At 68.7% G+C, this 24,720-nt stretch overlaps 1 protein-coding gene across 3 annotated transcripts in view; it reads right to left on the bottom strand.

Annotated features, from left to right (window-relative positions):
- Positions 1 to 3,345: 3,345 nt before the first annotated feature.
- MAD1L1 (mitotic arrest deficient 1 like 1) overlaps positions 3,346 to 24,720 on the bottom strand; it is a 145,896-nt gene continuing 124,521 nt past the window's right edge. For all 3 annotated transcript variants that reach the window (XM_081091726.1, XM_081091728.1, XM_081091727.1), the window contains 3 exons: positions 19,934 to 20,138; positions 12,794 to 12,984; positions 3,346 to 3,935 (listed from right to left, as the gene is read on the bottom strand). In XM_081091726.1, the coding sequence (XP_080947852.1) occupies positions 3,777 to 3,935; positions 12,794 to 12,984; positions 19,934 to 20,138 (555 nt within the window). In that variant the 3' untranslated portion in view covers positions 3,346 to 3,776. The remainder of the gene's footprint in view (positions 3,936 to 12,793; positions 12,985 to 19,933; positions 20,139 to 24,720) is intronic.

Here is a 24,720-nt window from a genome sequence, read left to right as displayed (position 1 = left end):
CGGTGTTGGCTCCCCCACCCCAGCTCAGAAGGGGTTAAGATGCGCCACCATGCAAATTAGATGCAATTAATCCTTTTCATCAACTGCAAATATACCTTCTGAACCCTATTAAAACATGAATATGCAAATGCAGACCTTTTTAAATTCTCATTTTCAAGGACTTGGCATTGGGGTTTGATTAGTGAATTCCGTTAACAGCCTGTAAACCTGGCGCAAAATTCAATTTCCATTTCAAGTTGAAAAAAAAGAAGAAACACACGGAGGCTGTTGGTAATTGAGCTAATTACCGGGTTACACTGAAGAGGCCGCCCGGCGAGCGAGCCACGGGGCGGGGCTGAGGCCTGCCTGGAGGAGGCGCGGGCTGCTCACTGAGGCCCCACAGCTCCGCCCTCCTGGCAGGTCCCGCTGTCCGTCCATTTTCCAGATGCGGACACTGAGGCTCGCTGGGGGAAGCGTGCACCCGGTGGTTGGGCAGAGCCGGCACTGAGCGAGCCCCCCCGCCCCCCATCGGGGCCAGTGCAGCTTCCTGGGCCGAGCTCGTGGGGGGCGGGGGGCTTCCCGGAGGAAGCAGAGGGGCAGGGCCCTCCGCCGGCTCCTGGCTTCTGTCCTCGGAACTCACGGCCCCTCCTGGCTCCGCCACCGTCTCCATGGGCTCGGGACAGTCTCACGGCGGCCGTGACGATGACCAAACCAGACCCTGGATGTGCGGCTCCGGGCGCGCGGGGGGCGGGCGGCTGTGCTGACGGTGGACTGGAGCCGGGACGTGTTGGGCTGATGAGCCTGTTGACTCCTTCCGCCCGCGGCTCCGGCCTGTGGGTGCGGCCACTCGACGTTCACGTTACACACTCTGTGCGAGTCGCCTGCGGGATGCGCCGCCCGCTGGGCACGTGACCAAATGCACCGGAAGGAGCCGCGGGCCTCGGGCCGGGGAAAGGGGCGGGGCCAGGGATGTGAGGGTCAGTGAGGGTCAGCTCGCCGCCGGCGTGACGGTCGGTCCGGACGGCGTCTTAACCGACAGACGTGCTCTCAGGTCCTGGGCTGGAGCCCGAGGCCCCGCCCCTCGGCGTGCAGATGGCCGCCCCCCGCCCCCCGTCCTTCTCCCCGAAGGACACTGGCCCCAGCGGACCAAGGGCCCCGCAGGACCTCACGTGTAGCTTAGTCACCTCTTTGAAGATCCCGACTCCCAATCCAGTCACCTGTGGGGGTGCCGGGGGCGAGGGCTTCAGGCTCGGATTTGGGGGACACAGTTCAGCTCAGAGCGGAGGGCGGGCGGGAGTCGGGGAGCCGCTCCTGTGGGGGCCACGGTGCTGGGGCGGGGCCCCGCCGGTTCAAGGCGCACCGAGGAGCCCAGTTCTCGGGAAGATGAACCGATCAGAAAAACGACAGAAAACCTGCAGCTCCGCTGGAAAAGGCCCAGAAAACAGGCCCGAGCGGGTGGGGACCCGCCCACGGGGAAGGCCCACAAACAAGACGCTTCTTAAAGATGAAAAAACATGTATTTTTATTGATTTCAGAGAGGAAGGGAGAGGCAGGGATAGAAACATCCATGACGGGAGAGAATCATGGATCGGCTGCCTCCCGCACGCCCCCCGCAGGGATCGAGCCCACAACCCTGGCCTGTGGCCCCGACCGGAATCGAACCCGGGCCCCTTCAGTCCCCAGGCTGGTGCTCTATCCACTGAGCCACACCGGCCGGGGCAATGAAACTTGCGTGTTTTGGAAATAACAAACCCGCCGAAATGACGCTTTTATGGAGCATCTCCATCCGCAGTCAGAACATGAGCTAGAGGTGCAGACAGGCTGTAAGCCACCCTTCCTGCCAGGCGCTGGGGCGGGGGCCCCCAGGGGGGGCTCTAATGGGGGGTGGAGATCCTGTAGGGGGGTTCTCACGGGGTGGGGGGTGGAGATCCTGTAGGGGGGTTCTCACGGGGTGGGGGGTGGAGATCCTGTAGGGGGGTTCCCACGGGGTGGGGGGTGGAGATCCTGTAGGGGGGTTCCCACGGGGTGGGGGGTGGAGATCCTGTAGGGGGGTTCCCACGGGGTGGGGGGTGGAGATCCTGTAGGGGGGTTCCCACGGGGTGGGGGGTGGAGATCCTGTAGGGGGGTTCCCACGGGGTGGGGGGTGGAGATCCTGTAGGGGGGTTCCCACGGGGTGGGGGGTGGAGATCCTGTAGGGGGGTTCCCGTGGGGTGGGGGGTGAGGGTCCCGTAGGGGAGGGGGGACCCTAGCAGGCCAGCCCCCTCCCTCCTGGCAGTTACGGTTCAGGGCTAATCCGCCGCCCCCCTCCCCCCGTCATCAGCAGCTTAAGAACCATCAGCTGGGTGCCCACCAGTGAGCAGGCGAGTGGGGAACTGCAGGCCCGGAGCCCGCTGGCCTCTGACTGCCGGGACTCCCGCCCCCTGCCCCGGGCCTGGCTCGGCTCCAGCGGGAGCGGGTGGAGAGGGCCTTGCTGCCGCCCCATCGACTACGGACACGGGGTGCTGGCTGAGCGGGACCCAGTTCGCGTCACACCAGGCCTCCCTCTCGTGGGCGCAGGGACCGCGTTGCGGACGGGAGCCCGGGGCGTGCTGCTGGCCTGGCCTGGCCGGATGCGTGTCCACCTGAGACTCACGTTCGCGGGCTGAGCTGGGGCCCAGCGGCCTGACGGGAGGCATGGTGCGTCTCCGGCAGCTCTGCTGGGGGCTGGGGGCGCGGGGCAGGGGGTGGGGCGCAGGGCAGGGGGTGGGGCGCAGGGCAGGGGATGGGGGCGCAGGGCAGGGGATGGGGCGCGGGGCTGGGGCGCGGGGCAGGGGCTGGGGCGCGGGGCAGGGGATGGGGCGCGGGGCAGGGGATGGGGCGCGGGGCAGGGGCTGGGGGCGCGGGGCAGGGGATGGGGCGCGGGGCAGGGGATGGGGGTGCAGGGGCAGGGGCTGGGGGCGCAGGGGCAGGGTTTGGGGGTGCAGAGGCAGGGGTTGGGGGTGCCCCAAACGTGTCCTGAACCCCACGCCAACCCTTGGGACCTTGGTGTGTGGAGGTGTGAGCTCTGGGACCCAGGGCCCTGGCCTTGAGGTGGGAGGAAGTGGCCCAAGGTCACTGAGGGAGGAAGGCCGGACTGGGGCCAATGGCCTCTTCACGGTGCCTGGGATTTTGGGGGGATGTCCCGGCCCTGCTGCAGTGCCCGAGGGGGCTGGGGTCATGGGTCCCCTGGCAGGGGCACCTCAGGGGCCAGGTGGTGTCAGATGTGCGTGCAGGGACGCCTTCCTCCGATGGCCAGGCGCCCACTGTCCCCCTCTCCCCTGGCTGGGCCTGTGCGGGGGCTGCCCCAGGGCAGCTGGTCAGCGTGGGGCCGACACACAGCGAGCAGGTTGGTGGCCAAGAGAAACTTTATTTCACAGCAAGTCCCGCCCACAGGCCGATGGGGCAACAAGGTTCTCTCCACCCCCTCCCGCGTTGGAGCCGAGCCAGGCCCAGGACTCAGGTGGCGGCCACAGGCCCCCTGCCAGGCTGCAGGGCGGTGGGGCCCCTCGGGTGCTGGGACGCGGGGGAGGGGAGGGACCTCCCTGCAGGGGGTGTGGGCTCCGGGAGGCGCCTCCCAGAACAGCTTCCCTGTGCGAGGGGCCCCGCCCTGTCCTCTGGGCGCTCCGGTCCCATCACGTCCGCCCGCCTGTCCGGGCAGGGTGGTCCTGGTGGTGCAGTGGGTGGGGTGGCGCCACCAGCCTCGGGCACCTGCGCTGCCCCCTCCCAGCTCAGAGCGCGGCGGAGGGCTGGGCGCAGGGCTGGGCGCAGGGCTGGGCGCGCTAGGCCAGGGTCTGGCGGCTGAAGAGGTCGAGGGTGAGGGCGCTGAGGAAGGCGGGGATGCTGTCCTGGCGCAGCAGGTGCAGCTCGATGAGCTCGGGCACCGTCCGCGAGAACTCCGTCTCCAGCAGCTGCATCCTGGTGCCCGCGGGTCCCGTGGCCTGTGGCGGAGACAGGCAGGCGGTTAGCTCGGTGGCCCGGCGGGGGGTGGGGGGTGGGGGGGGCGGCCACGGCTGCCGTCAGCTCCCCCGGAGGCCTTCCCTACAGGCCGGCAGGTCCCAGTGGTGGCGTCTCACCCACGTCAGCCATCGACGCCAACCAGGCGATGAGGGTGCCATCCGGGCGGGGACCCCAGGCTCAGGCCGCAGTCCTCGCCCTGCGGGGGGTGGGGGGGGTGGGGTGGGCAGAGCTCCCTGAGCAGCCCCACCGGGAACGGGGGAGGCCCCTCGGGCAGTGCAGTCAGGGCTCCTCTCAGAGACGCCAGGCCCGCGCCCGCCCACTGACCTCCGACCCCACGACCCTCCGTGTGAAGTCGGGGGGGGGGGCTCCCCGTGAGCCCTCAGGGAGCGGCCCTGTGCGCTGCCTGTTCATACATTTTGCCTCGTCATGGTTCAGCACAAACCATTTCTAAGCAAAACGAAGGGAGACCAGTCTGACCTTTTCCCAGGAAAATCCTCTCATTTCTGCCTTCTGCGCCCGCTCTGCATTTCCCCTAAAGGTCAGAGGGGCCGGTTCCCCTCAGCTGCAGGCAGGGGGGGGCACAGCACAGGCTGGGGGGCAGCCCCACCGAGCCCCTCGCAGCCCCCCCCCCAGGTGCTGGGACTGAGACCCAGCGGCCGGGGCGCCCTCCCGGAGCTGGGGGCCTCGCCTGCCCTGGTTGTGACCATCAGGGCCCCTCACTGTCCGGGCGGCGGCCGCCCAGCCCCGGCGCCATCTGTGCCCACCCCGTGCAGCTCGGGGAACGAGGCAGAAGCACCAGCCCTGCCCGGGGAACTGGGGGCAGGTGTGTGGGGTGGCAGGTGCCCAGGCCTGCACTGCCCACCAGCCCAAATCGAGGCGACCCATGACCCAAGCTCCCCACCCTGTTGGGGGCTGCACCCCCACCAGCCGTGGCCCTGGCACCGACTCACAGCGCGCCACCTCACTGGCCTTCGTCTGCCCGCCGCCCGCTCCAGGTGCCGGCACATGGCTCTGGCAGGGCTGCCCCTGAACACCAGGTGCAAGTTTTTAAAAAGCAAATTACCCAGGAAGAGTGTCGGCTGCGGGGGGAACATGATGGGCTGCCGTGCTCTGAGCGACGCTGCGATGCCAGCGGGCCCAGACATTGGCCGCACCCCTCGGACCCCGGGCCGCCGCACCCCTGGGACCCCGGGCCGGCCGCACCCCTGGGACCCCGGGCCGGCCGCACCCCTCGGACCCCAGCCTGCCCCGGGCCTCCTGCCCCACACTGCACTGCAGCCAGAGCCTCGACTGTAACGGGGACATGGTGTCTGCGTTCGTTCCCACCTTAGGCGACAATACACCTCCAAAACCTTGGCAGGCCCTGGCAGTGTTGCTCAGTGGTTAGAATGTTGGCCCACAGATTGAAGGGCCGAGGGTTCAATTCCTGGTCAAGGGAACGTTCCTGGGTTTCAGGTTCCACCCCAGCCCGGCCGGGGAGACAACCAATTGACGTGTCTCTCTCACATCGATGTTGCACTCTCCCTCCCTCCCTCCTTCCCTCCCCCCTTGCCAACCTCTCTCTCAAATCAACGAGGGAAAAAACCAACCGACCAACCAGCAAACGCCCGGCAGGCAGTCTTCTGGCCACGAGAAGGGACGGGGAGGCCGCCTGCCCACCCGACGCTGCAGACGGACATGGCCTCGGAGACATGAGTTCGTCCTCAGACTCAGGGACGAAGAGCGGTCCAAGCAGAGGAGCAGGGCCAGGCCGCTGGTGGGCCCTCTGGGTTGGGGAGACAGCCGAGTTTGGGGAGACCGAGGTGGCCAGAGAGCGAGGGGCTGTCTCATTCCGGGGGGAAAGCAGCAGATGTGGGGCTCAGCCTATGGGGCCTGCAGGGCGCTCCCCGAGGGGCTCTGAGCGCGGATGGAGGGTGCTGGGAGGCTCAGAGGAACTTAGGACGCCAAGCCGGTGCCCACGCAGCCGCACGGAGGCTCAGAGGCCACGCCCAGCCTTCCTGCCACCACCAGGGACCAGGGGTCACGGCCGCCCCGGCTGTGGAAGGCCCCATCGTCGGGGCCCGTGTGGTGCCCGCCGTGAACAGCAGGTGCTCCTGGCTAGCCCTGGCCCCGCATCCCTGCCCGCCCACCCGCTCTCCCCTCTGGCGTCCGTCTGCAAGCCGCCTTGTTCTTCGTCTCGGGCGGGGCTGGACTCAGATCTGAAAGGACCTTCTTTCTTCTCCTTTAATTAGTGCTGGGTAATGGCCATGCTGTGAGCTTACGGCCTGTAGATCTAGTGCTGACACTAATTACGCACCAAGGCTTTGCTGGCTGTGTTTCGGCTCTGCAACTGCCGCGCAGTAATTTAGCGGGAGCGGGAGCTAAGCGGTCACTCGTGGCCGCCTGTCTGCGCTGGGCCGGTGCCCTGGGGGCCCAGGACCCCGCCCTCAGCCCCTGGGCCCCGGGCAGCGGGAGGGAGCTGCAAGCAGATGCTTCACCCACGAATCCTGAGACTGCCCTCTTGCCACCTGGGAGGGTGGGCGCTGCCTGGCACTGCCCACCTGCTGGGGTCCCGCCCATGGGCAGCTGCACGCTCACTCTCGCTCGGGAAGAGGAGGTGGAGGGCAGGCAGCATCCATGTGTGGAAGCCCCGCAGGGAAGTGAGTCACGGCAGGTCTGCAGAGATTCCGGTACCCGGCTCCCCAAATGCCTGGACCTCCGGACAGCCTGGCCCCTCCTCTCGGGACCCCCAGGACCCCCGTAACAATCCGAGGCCCTGGCGGCAGGTGTGCTGGCCTCGCTGCGAGCCTCAGGATGGGCCGTGGCCTCCCCGGCCCTTCCCCTAGAACCTGGAGGTTCTCCGATGGTCCATCAGTCAACCACCCTCCCCTCTGGTCCGCGCCCAGCAGAGCCAGCAGAGCCGGCCGCACAGCGGGGCACCTGGGCAGGTCCCCAGCGCGGAGGGCTGCCCGCCAGTGGGGGACGGGACTGCGGCTGCCGGCTGCCTCCGCTGGTCAGCACAGTTAGCGCCCGTCATTGCAGTTCTAGTCTAAGCCGCAAGGAGAAGGCCTCGCTCCCGAGCGCAAGGCTCCCGCTGGGCTCTCCTCCTCCGAGAGGGCGGAGATGGGGTGGGAGCGGCCGCCGAGTGGCAGGTTTGCAGGGACTGGTCTCCCTGGAGAGAAGCCCGGGGCCCTTGGAGGAAGGAACCGGGACCACGTGATGCGGGTGGCGAGCGGCGCCTGTGCTGACGTGGTGCCGGCCCCCAGGGCCGGAGGCAGGACGACGGAGGGGGGCCCGGCCCCTCTCGTGCACACTGGGCCCGGGGCTGATGCGCGGGACAGACCCCCTGCCTGGGCCCGGCGTGCTGGGCTGGGGGGTCGGGCGCCCACTGTTCACCCGCAGCCGACGAGCGTCTGCTCAAACGCCCGATCCCGCCGGGGCTGTGCCTTCGGCCCACTGGCCAGTTGTCCTGGGAGTCAACCCACCAACTCACCGCCGGACCCTGAGCAGGCGACTCGGGCTCAGGGAGGGAGGCCTCCGGGAGGGAGCTCGCCCCGCCTCTCCCAGGTCTCCCGCTGCACCTGTCCCGCCCCCACGGGGACCCGCCCAGGGCCTCCGACTCCGGCTGCCTCCCCCGGGGGCTGTCTGTCCCCTAAATGCCAGGCGGCAGCCTCACAGTGAGATAGTTCCAGGGGCACTGGCTGGCCTCGCTGAACCATGCCGGTCGGCACGGGCTCCTGACATGGGGGTTTAATCGACCGTGGGGCCCTGGGGAGCAGCTGCTATGAGCAGGGAAGGGAGACGCGGGTGGGGTGGGGCGGGCTCCCAGCCGAGGCCCCAATGGGGAGGCAGCAACGTGCTGGGTGGTCTTCCCACAACATGACACAGGGCAGGGAGCTGTCCTCCCTCTGTGGACGTGACTCATGCCTGCTATGGCCAAGTGAGGATCAGGGGTCAGGGGTCCGGGTTCAGGGTTCAGATACAGCAGCAGCCCCTGCAGGCTGGCAATGGGAGGCCCGGGGAGAGGAGGTGGAGGCAGGGTGGAGGGCAGGCCTATGGGCCTTGGTGACCTGGGAGGAGAGGCCCGAGGCCCAGCTGAGGCCCTGGGCGGCCAGAGCAGTGCTGGGGAGACTAGGATGCGCAGGAACAGAGTGGGGACCACCTGAGGGGGTGTGGACCAGGTGGCGCCAGGCAGAGCTGGGGGTGAGGGCCGGGTGGCGCCAGGCAGAGCTGGGGGTGAGGGCCGGGTGGCGCCAGGCAGAGCTGGGGGTGCGGACCGGTGGCGCCAGGCAGAGCTGGGGGTGCGGACCGGTGGCGCCAGGCAGAGCTGGGGGTGCGGACCGGTGGCGCCAGGCAGAGCTGGGGGTGAGGGCCGGGTGGCGCCAGGCAGAGCTGGGGGTGAGGGCCGGGTGGCACCAGGCAGAGCTGGGGGTGAGGGCCGGGTGGCGCCAGGCAGAGCTGGGGGTGAGGGCCGGGTGGCGCCAGGCAGAGCTGGGGGTGAGGGCCGGGTGGCGCCAGGCAGAGCTGGGGGTGAGGGCCGGGTGGCGCCAGGCAGAGCTGGGGGTGAGGGCCGGGTGGCGCCAGGCAGAGCTGGGGGTGAGGGCCGGGTGGCGCCAGGCAGAGCTGGGGGTGAGGGCCGGGTGGCGCCAGGCAGAGCTGGGGGTGAGGGCCGGGTGGTGCCAGGCAGAGCTGGGGGTGAGGGCCGGGTGGCGCCGGCAGTGGCCCAGTTCCCAGTCTGCTGGATGCTCTCCTCAGCCGAGTGCAGGGGACCGAGTGGCTGGCTGTGCAGGTGCTGGCATGGGTGTCACCGTGTCCCCTGGGCCGGAGGGCCAAGCGTGAAGACACTATGAACCAGGCGAACCCAGGCACCCGAACTCCGAAGGGCCGGACGGGCGAGAGCCCAGACCTTGTGCGGGTGCTGAGAGCCGCCCAGAGTGGGGCCCGGTGACGGGATATAATTTAAAAGTTTATTAAACTGAGGGTATGAGGGCCAACAGCCCTGGCGCCTGTTCCAGAGGGAACCTCAGAGCTGCCTGAGGTGTCGCTGCTTTCTCACCCGCGCCTGCAGCCGCAGCCGCCACACGCCCCTCAGCTCTGAGCGCCTCTGAAGGGCGGTGGCACCACGAGTTCAACAGAAACAAGTGTGGCGCTGAGCCGCGGGCCTGGGGCGGGCCGAGCCAGCAGAGGGGCCTGCGCGGCTCTGTGAGCCCCTCCTGCCCTGCGTGGAGGCAGAGCCTGGCCCACTCGTGGTGCTCGTGGTGCCGGTTCAGGGCCTGGAGGCTCAGGGCATCCCCGCTCCCTCCTGCCCCCTCCGGTCTCCCCGGAAAAACTGCTTTAATATTGTTTACAAAAGTGCCCGTGGGGAGGGCCGACGTGCAGACCAGCCTCTGGGACAGGAGCTGGTGGCCGGGAGGGACCTCGGTAGTAATCACAGACCTTCCACGGAGCCACGTCCTGCACCTGGAGGCACTCAGCTCCCGGGCCTCCCCGGCGGCCACGCGAGCTAATGGCGCCTGTGCAGTCAGCCAGGACTGGCGGCCTCGGAGTGTCCACGAACCCTGGACGGCCTGGGGCCGGGCAGCGAGAGCCCTGGGCCCCACCGTGCCTTCCGCTCGGGGGTGAGCAGACCTCAGAGTTGGCACAGGCAGAGCCCAGCTCGCAGGCCGTGTGGAGCGGCATGAGGTGCTGGAGGCCCCGGGGCTGGGCCTCTGGGCCCTTCGAGGCGGGTGGCCCAGCAGCGCTGCCCAGAGGGGCGCTTCCCTCAGAAGAGAAAGGGCCGAGTGGATCACAGTTGGTGTAACTGGGCGAGGCACCCTCTGGGGAGGGACAGCACCTCGTGACCCCCACCTGTCCGTCGGCACAGAGGCCTGGGCAGGGAGACCAGCGCCTGACCCTCGACAGCCCGCAGGGTGACCCCGCCCCCCAAGGGCTGCATCCTGCCAGGGCTGGCCGGGGGCTCTGCAGGGCGGGCGGCGGCCGGGCGGCCGAGGGGACCTGGGCTCTCTCCTTCTCGGGGGGGGGGGGTAGAGGGGGGAGCGCGCTGGGCAAGGCCAGCCGCCAGCCGCCATGCTGTGAGGAGGCCCACACGGTGAGGAGGCCAAGCTTTCGGCCACGAGCACCTGCGTGTCTGAGAGCAGGTCCTGTGACCTCGGCACACGGCGGAGACGGTCCTGTGGCCCAGCTCGCGGGAAGACCCGGGCAGAACCCCTGCGAACGGCCCCCAGCGGCCCGGGGTCCGGCCTTTCAGGAGCTGTGGGCGGTGACGGAGGGAACGAAAACACAGCCTCTGAAATGAATTCACTGGGTGAGACGAAGCAGATTAGACTCGCCAGAGGAAAGGTCAACTCAGACACAGCCACAGACGTCCAGCCCACCCGGAAAGAGACTCTCTCTCTGTCACTCTCACACACACACACTCTCACACACACACACACACACACACAGACACGCGCGCACACACACACAGACACACACACTCACGCACACACACGTGCGCACATACGCACACGTGCGCGCATACACTCACACGCACACACACTCATACGCGCGCACACACTCACACGCACATACGCACGCGCGCGCACACACACACGCACACACACTCATACGCGCACACACACGCGCGTGCACACGCACACACACACACGGCCAGAGCATCGTGACCAACAGGGTAACACCAAGGGATTTCAACATGTGCAGTTGGAGTCCCAGCAAAGACGAGAGGAACAGAAACAATAATGAGAGACCAACGTTCCAAACCTGATGAATTGTAAGCCCAGAATCCAAGCAACTGGACGACGCACAGCAGGACAAACACAGGACTCCAAATCGGCTCAAGGGACAGACCACGTACCAAGGACAGAGGGAAGGCTGGTGGCCCCGTGGCCTCCTGGGAGCCCACGGCCCGCACACACTGCCCCCGGCCTGCCCGGCGCTCGGGGAACGTGGAGGCCTCGCCCTCCGCAGTCGCGCTCCCTCAGGCTCAGGCCGGCCGCTCACCCCTTTGGCCCCGGCCTGTCCCTCGCACGGGCACATCTGGGCGCTGGAGCTGAGGGGCAGGAGGGGCGGGAGAGGCAGGTAGCGGCTCAGGGACAGAGCTGGAGCGAGGGGAGGGGAGCACGGGGGCCTCTGGGCCACGCTCTCCCGGAAACAGGCAGGCGTGGGGGGCCCTCTAACTGGGGGCACGCTGTTTGCTGGTTGGGGCCGCAGGAGCGGCTCCGCTGGGGCTTGTGGGCGTGAGCAGGACGAACTGCGACGCTACAGCAGGTTCTCCAGCTCCCCAGCCCCCAGGGACCTACCACCGTGGGGACAGCGCCCGTCTCCAGGAACCCGGCCTCCAGACGCAGGCGCGATGCCGGGCGCACTTGCTGGGGGCGACCATCGGCGGGGCTGACGGTGTGAGTCACAGGTCAGTGAACGAAACGGAGGGACTGGCTCGACGTCCGGCCACAGGGACTCAACTGAGTGAACTACAGCCCAGCCACAAAGAGCACTTCACGCACCCGCGACACGTCCCACGCGGGATGTGTAACCGCGAAACACGCTCCTGATGCCGCATTAAAGCCGGAGGCGGGCAGAGCGGCAGAGCTCGGGGCTGAGCAGGGGACACGACGGGGCCGCCAGCGATGCCCACGGGCCCGCGTGGCAGGACGGGCTACGAGGACTCCAGGGTCCCTCCACGCACGGAGTGACGCATCCACAGACTTTCCAGCTGCTCAGAACCCGGCGCTCAGGTGGTGTCGGCACGGACGGCAGGCAGGCCTCTCCCACCGCCCACACGCCTCGAACCGCGGACCCAACGCAGGGTCTCAGAACAGGCGGGAAGGGGCCCCCTGCCCCGCCTCTGAGGGAGGGCGTCGGGACCTGTGGCCTCGCTGCCCCGCCTGTGGCTGGAGCAGGGGCTGTGTGGCCACCAAGGCACCGGGGATTCCTGGGCACATACAGGTGAGCTCGGCCCACGCGTCACAGACCACCGGCTGTATCCTCCACGGAGACCCCGGACAGGAAGTGGGTCTGCGCGCTGGTTCCCCACCCGCCCGCCCTTCCCGGGGCCGCCCGGCTCCTCACAGGCTGCCCGCCTGGCAGTGACCAGCACCGTGCAGGCCCTGGTGCTCGCGGCCACGAGTCCTGGCTCCCGTGCTGCCTGCTGACAAGTGCGGCCGAGGCTTATGCGCCCTCCTGTCTGCTGGGTCCCAGCCCTGGCTGTTCGCGACAGGCAGCACTCCTCCCTGGCTCTCCCCGTCACCTCAGCACCCCCCAACCTGCCCGGGGCGGACAGCAGTCACAGGGGAAGGTGTCACCACAGAACCAGCTCAGGGCGGTCCCGCCCCTTTTCCAACAAGGTGCCCAGCTGCCCTCCAGAGATGACAGCCAAGACCCGAGCTGTGTGCTGCCGCAGCCGCACAGGAGCGCATTCAGACCTCCCGTCACCAGCACGCAGCCGCCCCCAACCAGAGGCACACCCCCAGCACGGCGTGGCACCCCCGACCAGAGGCGCCCCCAGCACGGCGTGGCGCCCCCGACCAGAGGCGCCCCCAGCACGGCGTGGTGCCCCCGACCAGAGGCGCCCCAGCACGGCGTGGCGCCCCCGACCAGAGGCGCCCTCAGCACGGCGTGGCGCCCCCGACCAGAGGCGCCCCCAGCATGGCGTGGAGCTCCCGACCAGAGGCGCCCCCAGCACACAGCCGCCCCCAACCAGAGGCGCCCCCAGCACAGCGTGGCGCCCCCGACCAGAGGCGCCCCCAGTACACAGCCGCCCCCGACCAGAGGCGCCCCCAGCACACAGCCGCCCCCAACCAGAGGCGCCCCCAGCACGGCGTGGCGCCCCTGACCAGAGGCGCCCCACAGTGCGCAGGCCTACCTTGAAGACCAGGCAGTCGTCCTGGCGCTCGGCGTACATGGAGGTCAGCCGGTACTGGCTCTCCCGCGTGATGTCCACCTGGTAGCCGGTGAGCGTGTAGCAGACCTTGCGGAACTCCTGCACCTTGGCCTGGAAGACCTCCTTCAGCCGCTGGTTCCGCAGCTCCGCGCTCTCCACCTGCTTCCTCAGCTCTGCGGGGAGGGGGAGCACAGCCTCAGCAGGGGCGGGGCGGGCACCGCTGGGCGAGGGCAGACGTGCAGCAGCCTGGGGTGCTCAGCCACCGAGTGACAGGACCAGCTGCCGGCAGCCTGGCTGCCCGTGGTGCCGGCAGTGACGGGCTGTGACCGGCAGCAGCGAGGGGACAGGGACCGAATGCCAGCCTCCTCCGGCCCAGCTTGGGGCCCACGCCTGGCCGGCTCCGTCCACGCAGCGGTTACCATGGACCCACCCAGGTTCTTCCCGCATTAGACCCTGCTCTGTCCCCGCTAACAAGCGAGGCTGGCCCACGGAACACCGTGCCATTGTCGATGCCAGGCCCCTGCCTGGGCTGGGCAGGGAGCCTCCAGGCGAGCCAGGCTCGGAGTGGTCAGCCCGATTCGAGTCCTGCCCTCCCTGTGGGCTGAGTCCCAGGACCCCATGTGGCAGGGACGGCAGTTCCCCAGGTTGAACCGCGGCCCCGCGGTGTGGCTGCCTCGTCTGGTCCCGCAGGGTCGAGTCAGCCGCTGAGAGGAGCAGAGGCGCAATCAGGGCACTTCCTGAAGATGGGGCGGGGGGGGGGGGGGCGTGGGGCCCGCATTCCAGGGAGAGACTCTCCCCCCACCCCTGGCCCTTCCCACCTCCCCCTGGAGCCCATCACGCGATTGGGGCACCGGGGCCCACCGGCACGAAGCCACCTTCAGCGTGGCTGTGAGGCCCCGGGGGTGGGGGCAGAGAGAGCTGTGGGGCATGGGCTCCGCTCCCCGACAGCTGGCGGCAGATGCGGACCCTCCTGGTGCGCACAGGGACAGGGGGTTTACCACGTGGCCAGGCACGGCCCAGGCAGAGCTGTCCGAGCCGGGACCAGACTCCCCACATGCACCCAGGTCTCCACCGCCTGCTGCTTGCGGGCAGCCTGGCCTTGGCCCGTCAGTTGATGCCAGGGCGCTGGTCTGCCACCTCCTCACGTGCACAGGGCCACGCCCGGCCCCTGCCCATCTGGCCGCGCACCGGCCCTCACCCACCCTGTTCATCACCGGCTCCGACGGCCCCGGCGGCTGAGAGCCTCTTCGCCGGGAACGCGGGCGGGAGCCCTTGATTAATCAGGCCACCGGCCATGGGACCAGGAGGGCGACTGGCCGCTCTGCCTGGTGCCTGTGCTCTGGGCAGTGGGCGGGCAGCCCGGGTCAGGTCCACCTGGGAGCCCTCTCTGAGGCTGGCACCCTGCCCGGCGGCTCTCCCATCCTCCTTCACCTGCTCTTTGGATCCGCCCTCCACCCACACTGACCAGTGGACGCTGCCGGAACCACCCTTTCTGCCTGTGTCCCCCCTGCCCTCCTCACCTGCCCCCTCGGTGCACCTGGCCTGGCCCCCTGCAGCCCTCGGCTTGGCCCCTGCACGTCCTGGTGAGGGACAGGGACAGGGAGGGACAAGGGGCGTCTGTGAGGAACGGCCGAAGGAGCAGCAGGCGGGGTCCAGGTCACAAGTGGGGCCGCGGTGCCTGCAGAGGCGGCGGAGGAAGGGCCACCGTGGGGACGGCTGTCACCTGGCAGGAACGCCAGCCTTGATGGGGACACATGGGAGCCGCTCTCAACGTGAGGTGCTGGGTCTGGAGGGGTGACCAGTGTCCCCACCCCTGAAGGCGCCTGGGGAACATTTGCGCGCCCTGAGGTGGTCTCTGCAGCCGCTGCTCGCAGGACCGGGTGGCTCTGTGCGGAGGCCTGGCCCAGGGGCACCCCCGCGGGAAGAACGAAGCCTGGTGGCGCTGCTGGGCGGCTGGCACCTGCCTGGACTCCCAGGCCACGCGGGCTGCTGGCTCTGCTCGGGCCCAGAGCTGGGCCGCGCTTCTACACTCCCAGGGCTGAATTATTCATGCCTCGTACCTCCTAAACTATTTCAGTTTTACATTTTTAAATATTTAATAATTAGGCATCAAATATTTATGCAATTTTATTAGCAGCAGTGGGAGTCGGTGCTGCAGGCCTGTGGCTGGTTTGCTCCCGGGCCTGGCTGGCCACGTGGAGAGGAGGTGGCCAGCCTGGGCTGGATGGAGGTCCCCGGACACCTCCCAGGAGAGCAGGGATGGGCACTGGCATCTGCTGGCTCCTCCCACAGGCGGCCTTCCCGTCCCAAATCCAAGCCGAGGGAGGGGCCAGGTGGCGGGCAGGCAGCGAGGGGCACTTGGCCAGTCTGCCGAGATCCCCGCCTGCGGTGCCCGCCGGCCTGCGCCTCCTGCACGCACTCAGGCAGGGAGGCCTTTCCAGGAAAGGGCGTGGCGGTGCCACCGTCCCAGCAGCCGGCTTCACTGATGGGCATGGGACCCTGCCACGGGCGGAACCTCCGCCGCCCCGGGGTTCTCGCCTGAGCTGCCGGCAGCCCCGCCCTGGGCCCCAGTCTCCACATGAGCCCATGCTCCCTGCTGGGCCGGAAATTGCACGTTTCACACCCGAGAGCCACTCGCCCTGGAATTACACACAGATGATGGCGCGTGTGCCTGGTGGCTCGGTGCCGGCACCCACACGGGGTATGTGTGTGATTAACGCTCCCTCAGCAAACAGCCTGTCACCTTGCACAAAAGCGATCTGCAAGGACACCAGCAATTACAGCCCTGGTTACGGGGGGAGGTCCTGGGGCGACAGGCGGGCACTGGTGCCGCATCATGTTCTCGGGGGGCTCCCTCCCCGCTCAGAACAGAGAGCGCCGAAGCCCCGTGGATGGGGGTTCGTGAGCCTAACATGCCGGCTCCCAGCCCTGGCCCTTCGGGAGTGAGGGGCCAGCTGAGCCCAAGTGGAAGCCACCCCGACCCTCACGGGGCCTCTGACACATGTAGAGACAGGCCCAGAGGTGGTGTCACCAGCCAGGGAGTGAGAGCCAGGCACCGAGGCAAGGCCCAGGAGGGGCCGTCCCCCAGGCCACGGGGCATGAGTCCTGCTGGGAGGACCAGCCCTGCACACCGGCCACCCGACAGGCTGGCCGACCAGCTCCACGGGGCCCTGCGCCCCCAAGTGCGGTGTCCTCACAGCATGCCCCTCCTCGGACTAGGGCCACTCCACTCTCTGCGTGTTGGCTTCCGTGAGAGCGAGACTGGGCTGCGTGGCCCACGGCTGGCCCCCACGGTCGGACCCGGAGAGGCTCGTTCAGTGACGTGTAACTCACTTCTGGGCTTTCGCGTGGCGCCCGCCCGATGAAGGAGCACCGCCCTGTTCCCCTCACGGACGGGCGAGAGCCCGGAGCCAGCTGCCTGGGCCACTGCACACCACGGAGCCAGACCCACCAGGAGGTGGCACTCGACCGCGCCACACGCGCACCCGCGATGTGCACGGGACACCACGCTGGGCCCCGCTTCCGGCACCTTCTTTCGCACCCGCCCCAGCAGGTGGCCGCGGGCTGGGTGGCCAGCACAGGGGAGGGCGCGGGGCCCTGGCTAACTGGCCCAGGAGGGGCAGGCGGGTGGCCCCAGGTGCGTGAGGAAGGCGTTAGCCCCCCCCGCCCCCCGGCACGGTGAGCATCCTTCACTCCTGGAAGGCAGGGGCCCCCAGAACCCGGACTCCCGGGCAGCGCCCTCCGAAGGGAAGCCTTTCAGGGCTCAGCTTTTATCGACAAAGCCACTTCAGAGTCAAGCCGTCTACTTTTCCAGGAGACGAGCGTCCGCCCCTCTGAGACGGGAGTCCACGCAAACTGCTAATGCAGGCGGCAGCGCGGCCTGGGCCACAGGCTCCTGCAGACCCCGCAGGTGGAGGGAGGGGACCCCGAACGGGTTCAGCAGCTGCAGCAGCCGACGGGAGGGGGCTGGGAGGCCGAGGAGGACAGAGGGCTCTCAGGGGCCGAGGGCCGCAGGGGAAGGACCCACACCCGGCAGATGAAGCTGGGGGACAGCTCCCTGAGGGTGGGCGGGGAGGTGTCCACGGGAGCCGGGAGAGGACTGACCCTGGTGACGCTGGGTGCCGGCTGGCACGGCCAAGGACACATGGCAGCGAGGCCCTCGCCCTCTGGCCCGGACAGGAGCCTGGTGTCTGGGCTCCAACCCAGAGCCGATGACTCCTGCCGGCACCTACGAACCTTTCACAACCCACAGTGGCCCCTGAGGCTGCCTATCCCTCCTGCACCCTCTGCACTCCCTCCTGAGTCCTAATTGCTCTGAGGGGCACCAGGACGCAGGCCAGGGAGCTGGCATTGCCTCCTGATGGCTGATGGCCGGGCAGGGCTGCCCTTCCTGATAGCAGGCCAGCATGGGGGTAGCTGCTCAGGACGGCCCGAGCCAGGGAGCTGTCAGTGACTAGAGTTTGGCCGTGCTGAGCCGCATGCTGTGGCCCACTGTCTGGGAGTTCACGGCGGCCACGCTAGCTCTGCAGCGCCTGAGAGCCATGCAGGGGAGGTGTCAACTGGCCGAGAGGAGTGTGGGGACCCTGCGGACCGCGTCGCTCTCCAGCGGGCGCCAGCGGGGCTTCCTGTGCTGCTATTTCCCCGAGAGCGCTGCCCCTGCCACTGGGCCCCTAGGGATGGCCCTGGCCAGGCCACAGGCTCTGCCTCCTGTCCCCAAGTGAGAGAAAGGCTGGGCGTGGGGAGGGCAGGTGGTGACTGCATCAGGCCCTCCACACGGGCAGGGCACCTGGGCCCCCGGCGTGGAGCCAGCAGCTGGGGCCTGAGGGCAGCTGCACTTCCTCCCCACCCACCAGAAACCCAGTGATTATGGTACACGGCTCCGTTCAGCCCCAATGAGCCCCTAACGATGGCGCTGTCCTTACTACCTGACGCTGGGACAGTGCAGGGAGCGCGGCTGGACACAGTGGTTACAGCGCCACCCAGGCAGCAAGGCCCTGTCTGGGGACAGCCGAGGGGGGGCGTGCTCCCCGGCATGAGGGCCAGCCTGAGGCCTGTTGGGGGCACTGCCCACCAACTCTGGTCGAAGGCCCCGGTGCCTCGGCACACACCAGCGCCAGCCTGAGGCTGCCTCCCTGCCTGAGCCACAGGAACTCTGCTGATGCAGGGGCAGCACCTCTCTTCTGCCCGGGCCCAGCCTGAGACAGCGTCTCAGAGCGGCTCCGGGCAGGGATGGGGGGAGGGGGGCGTGGGCCTGGGGGGCAATAACATGGAGGAGGCAGAGTGTCCCCAGCGGGAGTCTGGGGAAGACATGACAGCCTCGCAGCAGCACAGACCGAGCCGTGGCTGGCCACAGGCGTCACGAAGAACTGGGAGGAGCAGACTCGTGGGGCCGGAGGTGCAGAGGGACAGCGTGGGCTTCCCCGCTCCTGGAGGCCACGGCTCCCGCAGGAAGGCGACTGACCTCGCCCTGGGGCCGGGGTGGACGGGGGATGCATTCCGGGTCAAGTGCCTGCAGAGGCGCTGCGTGTGTGAGGGCGCAGCCCCCGTGTGCCAGGCGGGAGCAGGTGTGCCAGGTCTGCCCGCACCAAGCCCTCCCGGTGTCCTCCTCCCAAGGCAGAACGGGTGGCATCCAGGGGAGCCTGGCACCCACCACGCTCCCCTCTCCCGGGAGGCCCCTCGCATCACTGTGCCAGCCACAGGGACAAGTTCGAGCCCTCACAGTGCCGCTCTGCAAGGTGATGGCTTTGCTGTTAATGCTCCACCTCAGGAACCCCGAGAGAGCGCCTGGCCCAGCCTGGGTGCGCGGGAGCCACGCGAGGGCAGGAGGCAGCGGGAGGCTGAGGATTCAGGGCCTGGAACGGGTCAGCAACCCCCACGAAGAGCTGTGCCTGCCTCACGGGAGCGCAACTTGGGGGGCGCGGCCTGGTCCTGCCCCTGGTGCCCAGGGCAGCCCTGCACCCTGCTGACCTCACAGGCGGCACTGCCTGCGCCCACCCTCCATCCCCCACCCGCTGCCGCTCCACGCCCTGGAACCGTCTGGACATGGACCCTCTGTGCACCTGCCAGGGCACTGGCCTCGCTGTCACACGGCCACAGTGTCTGCCCTGCACCACCTCTGCCCTCAGCCAGGGCCCTGAACACCGCAGGCCCAGCTGCTCCCAGCAGCACTGGCCGCACAGCGGGTGCAGGGCAGGCTGGCCTGGAGTCCAGAGCGGAGGGTGGACAGTGTGGGGGTGGGGCACTTGCTGGCAGCTAGAAGCTGGAGCCCTCCTCCCCAGGCCGGGTCTCTGGCCACTAGAGAACCCAGTTGGGCGGACAATGGCAAGGCCTCTGCAACGGGAGAGGTCAGAGGTCACAGGTCACAGGTCACCGCCCAGGAGCTGGTCCTGCGCTGGAGCCCGGTGTGCTGGAGGCAGGCGGAGCCCCATCCATGGCTCTGCTCACAACTCGGAGCCACCCGGCAGGAGCCACCGAGGCCGCAGAGGCCACACCGCTCGCCCGCTGCCGCCTGTCCACCGGGTGGAGGGCACCAGCGTGGTGCCTGGCTGTCCTCACACGCTCCCTCCAGGGCCACGGCTGTGGGGACCCTCCTCACAGGCTGCCTGACCCAGAGGAGGCAGCGCGCCGGGCACCTCCACCTGCCAAGAGGCTGCAGTGCCCGCAGGCCCAGGTCCCACGGGCACCGTGTGCAGGGCCTCCGGGAGGCCTGGGCCCCACGGCCCTCCTTCGCGCTGACGGACGCACTTTTCTCCGCACCCGGGACGCTGAGGCCTGGGAGCAGACCCCGTGGTCACATCCTAGAGGTGCCACGCTGTGCTCAGAGGTGGCGCCCTGACCGGAGAGGGCAGTGCATGGGGGCGCGGTAGGAAGTGGTGTGGCCGCTGTGCGGGGGGCCCCAGGGAGCTGGGTCTGTGTGACGGGCGGCACAGGGACACGGAGAGACGTGCTGACTTGTTCTGGGCCTGAGAAGACTCGGCCGGCGGCTTCTCCACTGCAGCTCTGCAGGCCCAGCCTCCAGACCTCCCCCCCACCCGCCCACCCGCAGCCTGGCTGCCTGCACAGGACAGATGGACAACAGACACCCAAGCTGCCACCATGGCCGTCAGGCCGGGGTGTGCCTACCTGCCACCTCCTTGGACGAGGGCAGACACGCGGCCTCCAGGTCGGCGGGCACGGGGCCGCCCCGCTCCAGGGCGCACACCAGCTTCCGCAGCTGCTCACACTCCTCCTGCAGCCGCGCCTGGTCCTGGCGGCGGCTCTGCTGCGCCTCGCGGGCCGGGTTCATGCTCAGGTGCAGCACTTTGGTCTTGCTCTGGTCGTAGTCGCCCTGCGGGACACAGGCCGTCAGCACAGCGTCCAGAGAACGCGGGAGAGCAGGCGCTGTTGACGCCAGACCACGGGCGTGAGGTCAGGACCCTCTCGTGGGGGCGGACATTGCGCTGGCCATGTGCGGCCCCTCGGGGATCCACGGTGCCAGCACTGACCTCGGAGGAGACACGAGACCAGACCTCCCCACACCCCTGGGACAGCGTGGACGCTCAGGACCCGAGGCCCTTCTATCAGCTCTGACCACCAGGGGGGCACGGACTGTGGTGGCATCTTCCATTCACTCTACTGCGAATCGTCCAAAAACCCGCTTCTGCTCCCCTGCAGGCCACCCCCGAGGCCGCCCCCGCCCCGCCCCCCAGGTCACAGGTCACAGCCAGGAGCTGGTCCCACCAGAGCCCCATGTGCGGGAGATGGGTGGAGCCTGAGGATTACGCAGCATCACAGAGAATCACAGAGAACGGAAGACACCGCCGCGCTCCCCCCAACACGCTGCCCTGGTGACGCCCTGCACGGCTGGGCATGCTGGTGCCAATGCTGATGTGTTTTCCCTGCGGCCCTCGGGCCCTCATTTCAAAGACCTTGGCAGTGAAGGCAGCTGCTGGGGTGGGGAGGATGCCCTCTGCGGGGATCTGTCTGGTGCTCTCGCCCTGGTTCCCTGGGCTGGGGTGGGGGAGGAGACGTCACGTGAGGCGCAGCGTCCCTGCCACCGGTGGGGATTCTGCAGGAGACGCTCTCCTCCCCAGCTGTCGTCTGACGCGGTAACGAGTGTGGCCTTTAGTTCTGCACGGGCTCATGGATCAGCTTATCTTGTGCTTGGCGGCAGGAGCGCGTTCCTGGCTCCGTGTCCCTCTGACACGCCCGCGTGGTTCACAGTGGGCACGCCCTGGCCGTCAGGCACTAGGAGATGCTGTGGGCCCATCCCACGTGTCTCGGCCCCAGAACCCCAGTGGCCTTGCCTGCCCAGGACCAGTCTCTAGTGGGAGTGGTGCTGTGAGTCCAGGCACCTGTCTGCCAGGACCGTGTGACGCGCCTGAGCGTGCACCTGGCCACGCAGGTGGGAACCCCTGAAAAGGAGGCCAGGAGAGGACGTGTCTCCAGCCGCCACGGCCCAGCCGGCAGGTCCCTGTGTCAAAGCTGCGTGAGGCCCAGGAGGCCAGCGGGCCTGCCCACCGGCAGACGGTCTTGGCTGCTGGGAGCCACGAGTCTTGGTCTTCGTAACAAAGTGCCAGGTAACCAATGGGGCACCTCCCCTGAGGCCACCAGGCCTCCTAGTCCCACCCACAGGGGCCAGCGCCTTTGAGACTCTCCCAGGTGAGAGCAGGGCCAAGGGGCCACGACGGGGCGGGCACCGTGCGGTGCGAGCGTGGGCGTGCCAGCTGGGCTGGAGGGCGGGCCCACGGCTCTGCTTGCTGAGGTCACGAGGGTCACTGACGTGGGCTGAGCCACGACTGTCCCCACAGCCTGGTGACGGGGACGAGGAGCAGACCCCAGCCCTGCCTTCTGGTCCCCAGGGGAGGGAGCCAGCTTGATCCGCGGCCGCCCGCCATGGCACAGGGAAGGTGGCGCCAGGAGGAGCGCCGAGGGGGCTGCGCCTTCCAAGACGAGCAGGTGCGAGAGGAGACGGCGGCTCCACTGAGCTCTGCTCTGGACCCAGCTGAGGGGACGGGACGGGGCGGGAAGGGGCTGTAATAACCCGACGCCTGCTGCCTGGTGTGACCAGCGCAGGGGCTGCCCGGATGCCACGAGGGCCTCGGAGGAGCATGCTGGCCCCATGGGCGGGGGCGTGGCTGGCGTCTGCTCACGAGCACAATTAACCAAAGACCCGCCAGGGGGCCGAGCTCCAGGGGCAGGGCCCACGGTGGCCACGGCGGGGCTGCGTGGTGCCAGGGGGAGTGTCAGCCACGTGATTCTGAGGAGACGAGGTGGGGGGTCCCCAAGTCCAGAGAGGGCAAGAGGTTTGCTCAAGAGCACAGGCCGGGCGGGGCGGGTGGGGCAGGGGGGTTGGCCTGCGCAGAGGCCCGCGTCCCTTGGGGTGTGGGTCTCTCTCGGCTCAGGTTCTATCAGGCCCAGGTGAATGGCCGTGCCCCGCCGCGTCCAGCACCCCTGGGACACCCGGGAACCGTGGGCCGGCGTGGGGAGTGCGGCGCCGCCCTCACGGGCTCGTGGCCTGCGTCCCTCTGGCAGGGAGAGGCCGGTGAACTGGGTCTCCGAGGACGTGGCGCGGACACACCCCGGGAGGCCCTGCCTGGCTGAGGACGGACCTGCTGGGAGCGGCCGGCCACCCAGCGCCAGGCAAGGAAGCGCTGCCCCCCGGCTGTGCCCCGGGGGAGGGCGCCTGCCGCCCTGGGCCCGCTGTGCATACTAAGAGACCCTGCTGGAGAGAGACGCGAGGAGAATGAAGCAGCAGCGCAGTCACAGAGCGGCCGTCCTCATGCATATTCATCAGTCACCGGCTCAGGCCTCAATCAGCCTCTCTAGGATGAAGGGGGGGAGAGCGGGAGCTACCAGATGGGTGTGCAGCCTGCCCAGCCCGCCATGCTGACCTCGTCCCGCCACCCCTGCCCGGGAGGTGGCCAGCAGGGGTCCCAGGGCGCACTGCTGCCTGACGTGGACCATGCTCCTCGCACACCGACCAGGCCTGCTCTACGCAGCGGCCGCGACGCTTACCTCCCGTCCCGGGGAGGCTCGGGCGGCAGGTGCGTGTCCCGTCTGAAAGCGAAGCCGCCTGTCAGCGAGTCGCTGCCTATGCCGACTGGGGGAGCCCAGAGCCAGGGAGGACCCTCCGTCCGCCGGGTATGCCCAGATCCCCTCAACCCCAGAGGCTTCCGGCCATCGGAACGCCACGCAGGCCCAGGACCAACCTTCCCATCTTGGGAGGCAGGGGCGCAGGCCAGCTCCCTGGGGCAGGAGGGGCAGCAGCTGGACCCACACAGCGGCCGGCTGTGCCAGGGAGCGGCCCACAGAGAGGGGCTGCATCGGTGGCAGCTTGGGTCAAGCTCAGGGTGGGAGCCGAATGGAGGTGGGTGGGCGGGGTGTGGCCACTGATGACTAAGATGAACTCTGGCTCAGCTGCCAGTGCCCACACGTGCCCACAGGGCACAGCCACACCGGGACTCGGGCCCCGTGTACTGGAGGGGGACCGGGCACACCGCCTGCGCTGTCCTGAGCGGGGAGGCCGCTGTCACCGTCTGACTGTCCCTGCCTGTCACCCCACAATGGCATGCCACCCCGCGCATTGGCTGCCTTGCTGCCCGAGCTGCCCGCAGTGGAGCCAGATGCCAGCGCAGCCTCACCCACTGCCTGGGCTGGCGGGCGCTGGCGGTCAGTGGGCAGAGGGGTACCTGGCTGGCCGAGTGGACAGGAGAGCAGCCCCCAGCGCCCAGCCGCCCTGCCCGCTCACCACAGACACCTCGCGCGGGGACATCGCGCACTCACACCGCTGTGCGGCCAGCCCACCATCATCTCCAGAACGTTCCCTCTCCCCCGATGGGCTGTCACTCCCCCTCCTTCTGGCCCCGCCCTCCACTTCCTGCCTGTGAACGGGGCTCCTCCAGGCCCTCCCTCGAGGGGAGTCAGACAGTGTGTGTCCCTAGTGGCTGATCCACTGAGCAGTGTCCTGAGGCCCATCCGTATTTGACGTACGTTTCTTTCCTTTTGAAGCCGACTTACGTCCAGTGTCGGGATGGGCCTCACCGCTCATCTGCTCATCGTGGGTGGACGCGGCGCAGCGCCGCCTGCCGGCTGCGGGTGGGGGTGCGGGCAGCTGTTGGAGCCCTGCCCCCAGCCCCAGCCCCAGCAGTGGGGTGCGGGACACATGCTTCAAACAGCGTTCAGTCAGCCCGCACCTGCGGTGGCCATGGGGCCTCGGAGACAGCGCTCTCAGCGTCTGCGTTCTGTCCACAGAACCTCTTTCCACGGGGGAAGCTGTGGTCAGAACGCCCGGGACCTGCTGTGAGCCCTGAACACCCGCTCAGAGCCGGGGGCGGACCAGGAGCTCGGTCCTGCCAGGCTGCTTCCTCCCCCCATGTGCTCCTGGTGGACGTGCCGTCGCTGTCAGGGCCTGTTCCTTGTCTCCCACAGACACAAGCTCATGCAGGCTGGGCCCTGGTGCCCTCGCCCTCCACTGCACCCCATCAGTGTGGTGCTGCCCAGGGGAGCCTGGTAATGGTGAGCTGCTCATGGAGGGGCAGGGCTGACGGGCATAGTCCGGGCGCCCCTGCAGGGACCGGAAGAGCTGTGCCCCAGGGTCCTTGCCCAGAAATGACCATGACACACTATTTTTCACCACGTCGAATATCTAGGTTTGTGGCGTGCCGAGTCCCTCACTGTTCCATCTAAATGTTCGCGAGGGCCACATGCAGATGAGGAGGTGCCACAGCCGCGTCTAAGTGCCGAGGCCGTGTGGACGCCCAGGCATGGGGAGCAGCGCCCGTGGCCGGCAGTGGCACCGCTCTGTGCCTCGTGCTTTCTGGGTCTGAGTCCAGCCAGTGGCAGAGGGGCTGCACTGTCCCCCGAGAGTCGAGAGGAAAGACCCCAAGAGCCTCTCAGTGGTCCCTGGGGACGCCTTGCAGCTTCACCTG

This window comes from Myotis nattereri (assembly GCF_964212035.1).
Source record: "Myotis nattereri genome assembly, chromosome: 5".
Classification (NCBI taxonomy): domain Eukaryota; kingdom Metazoa; phylum Chordata; class Mammalia; order Chiroptera; family Vespertilionidae; genus Myotis; species Myotis nattereri.
This window is presented reverse-complemented; position numbering and strand designations above follow the sequence as displayed.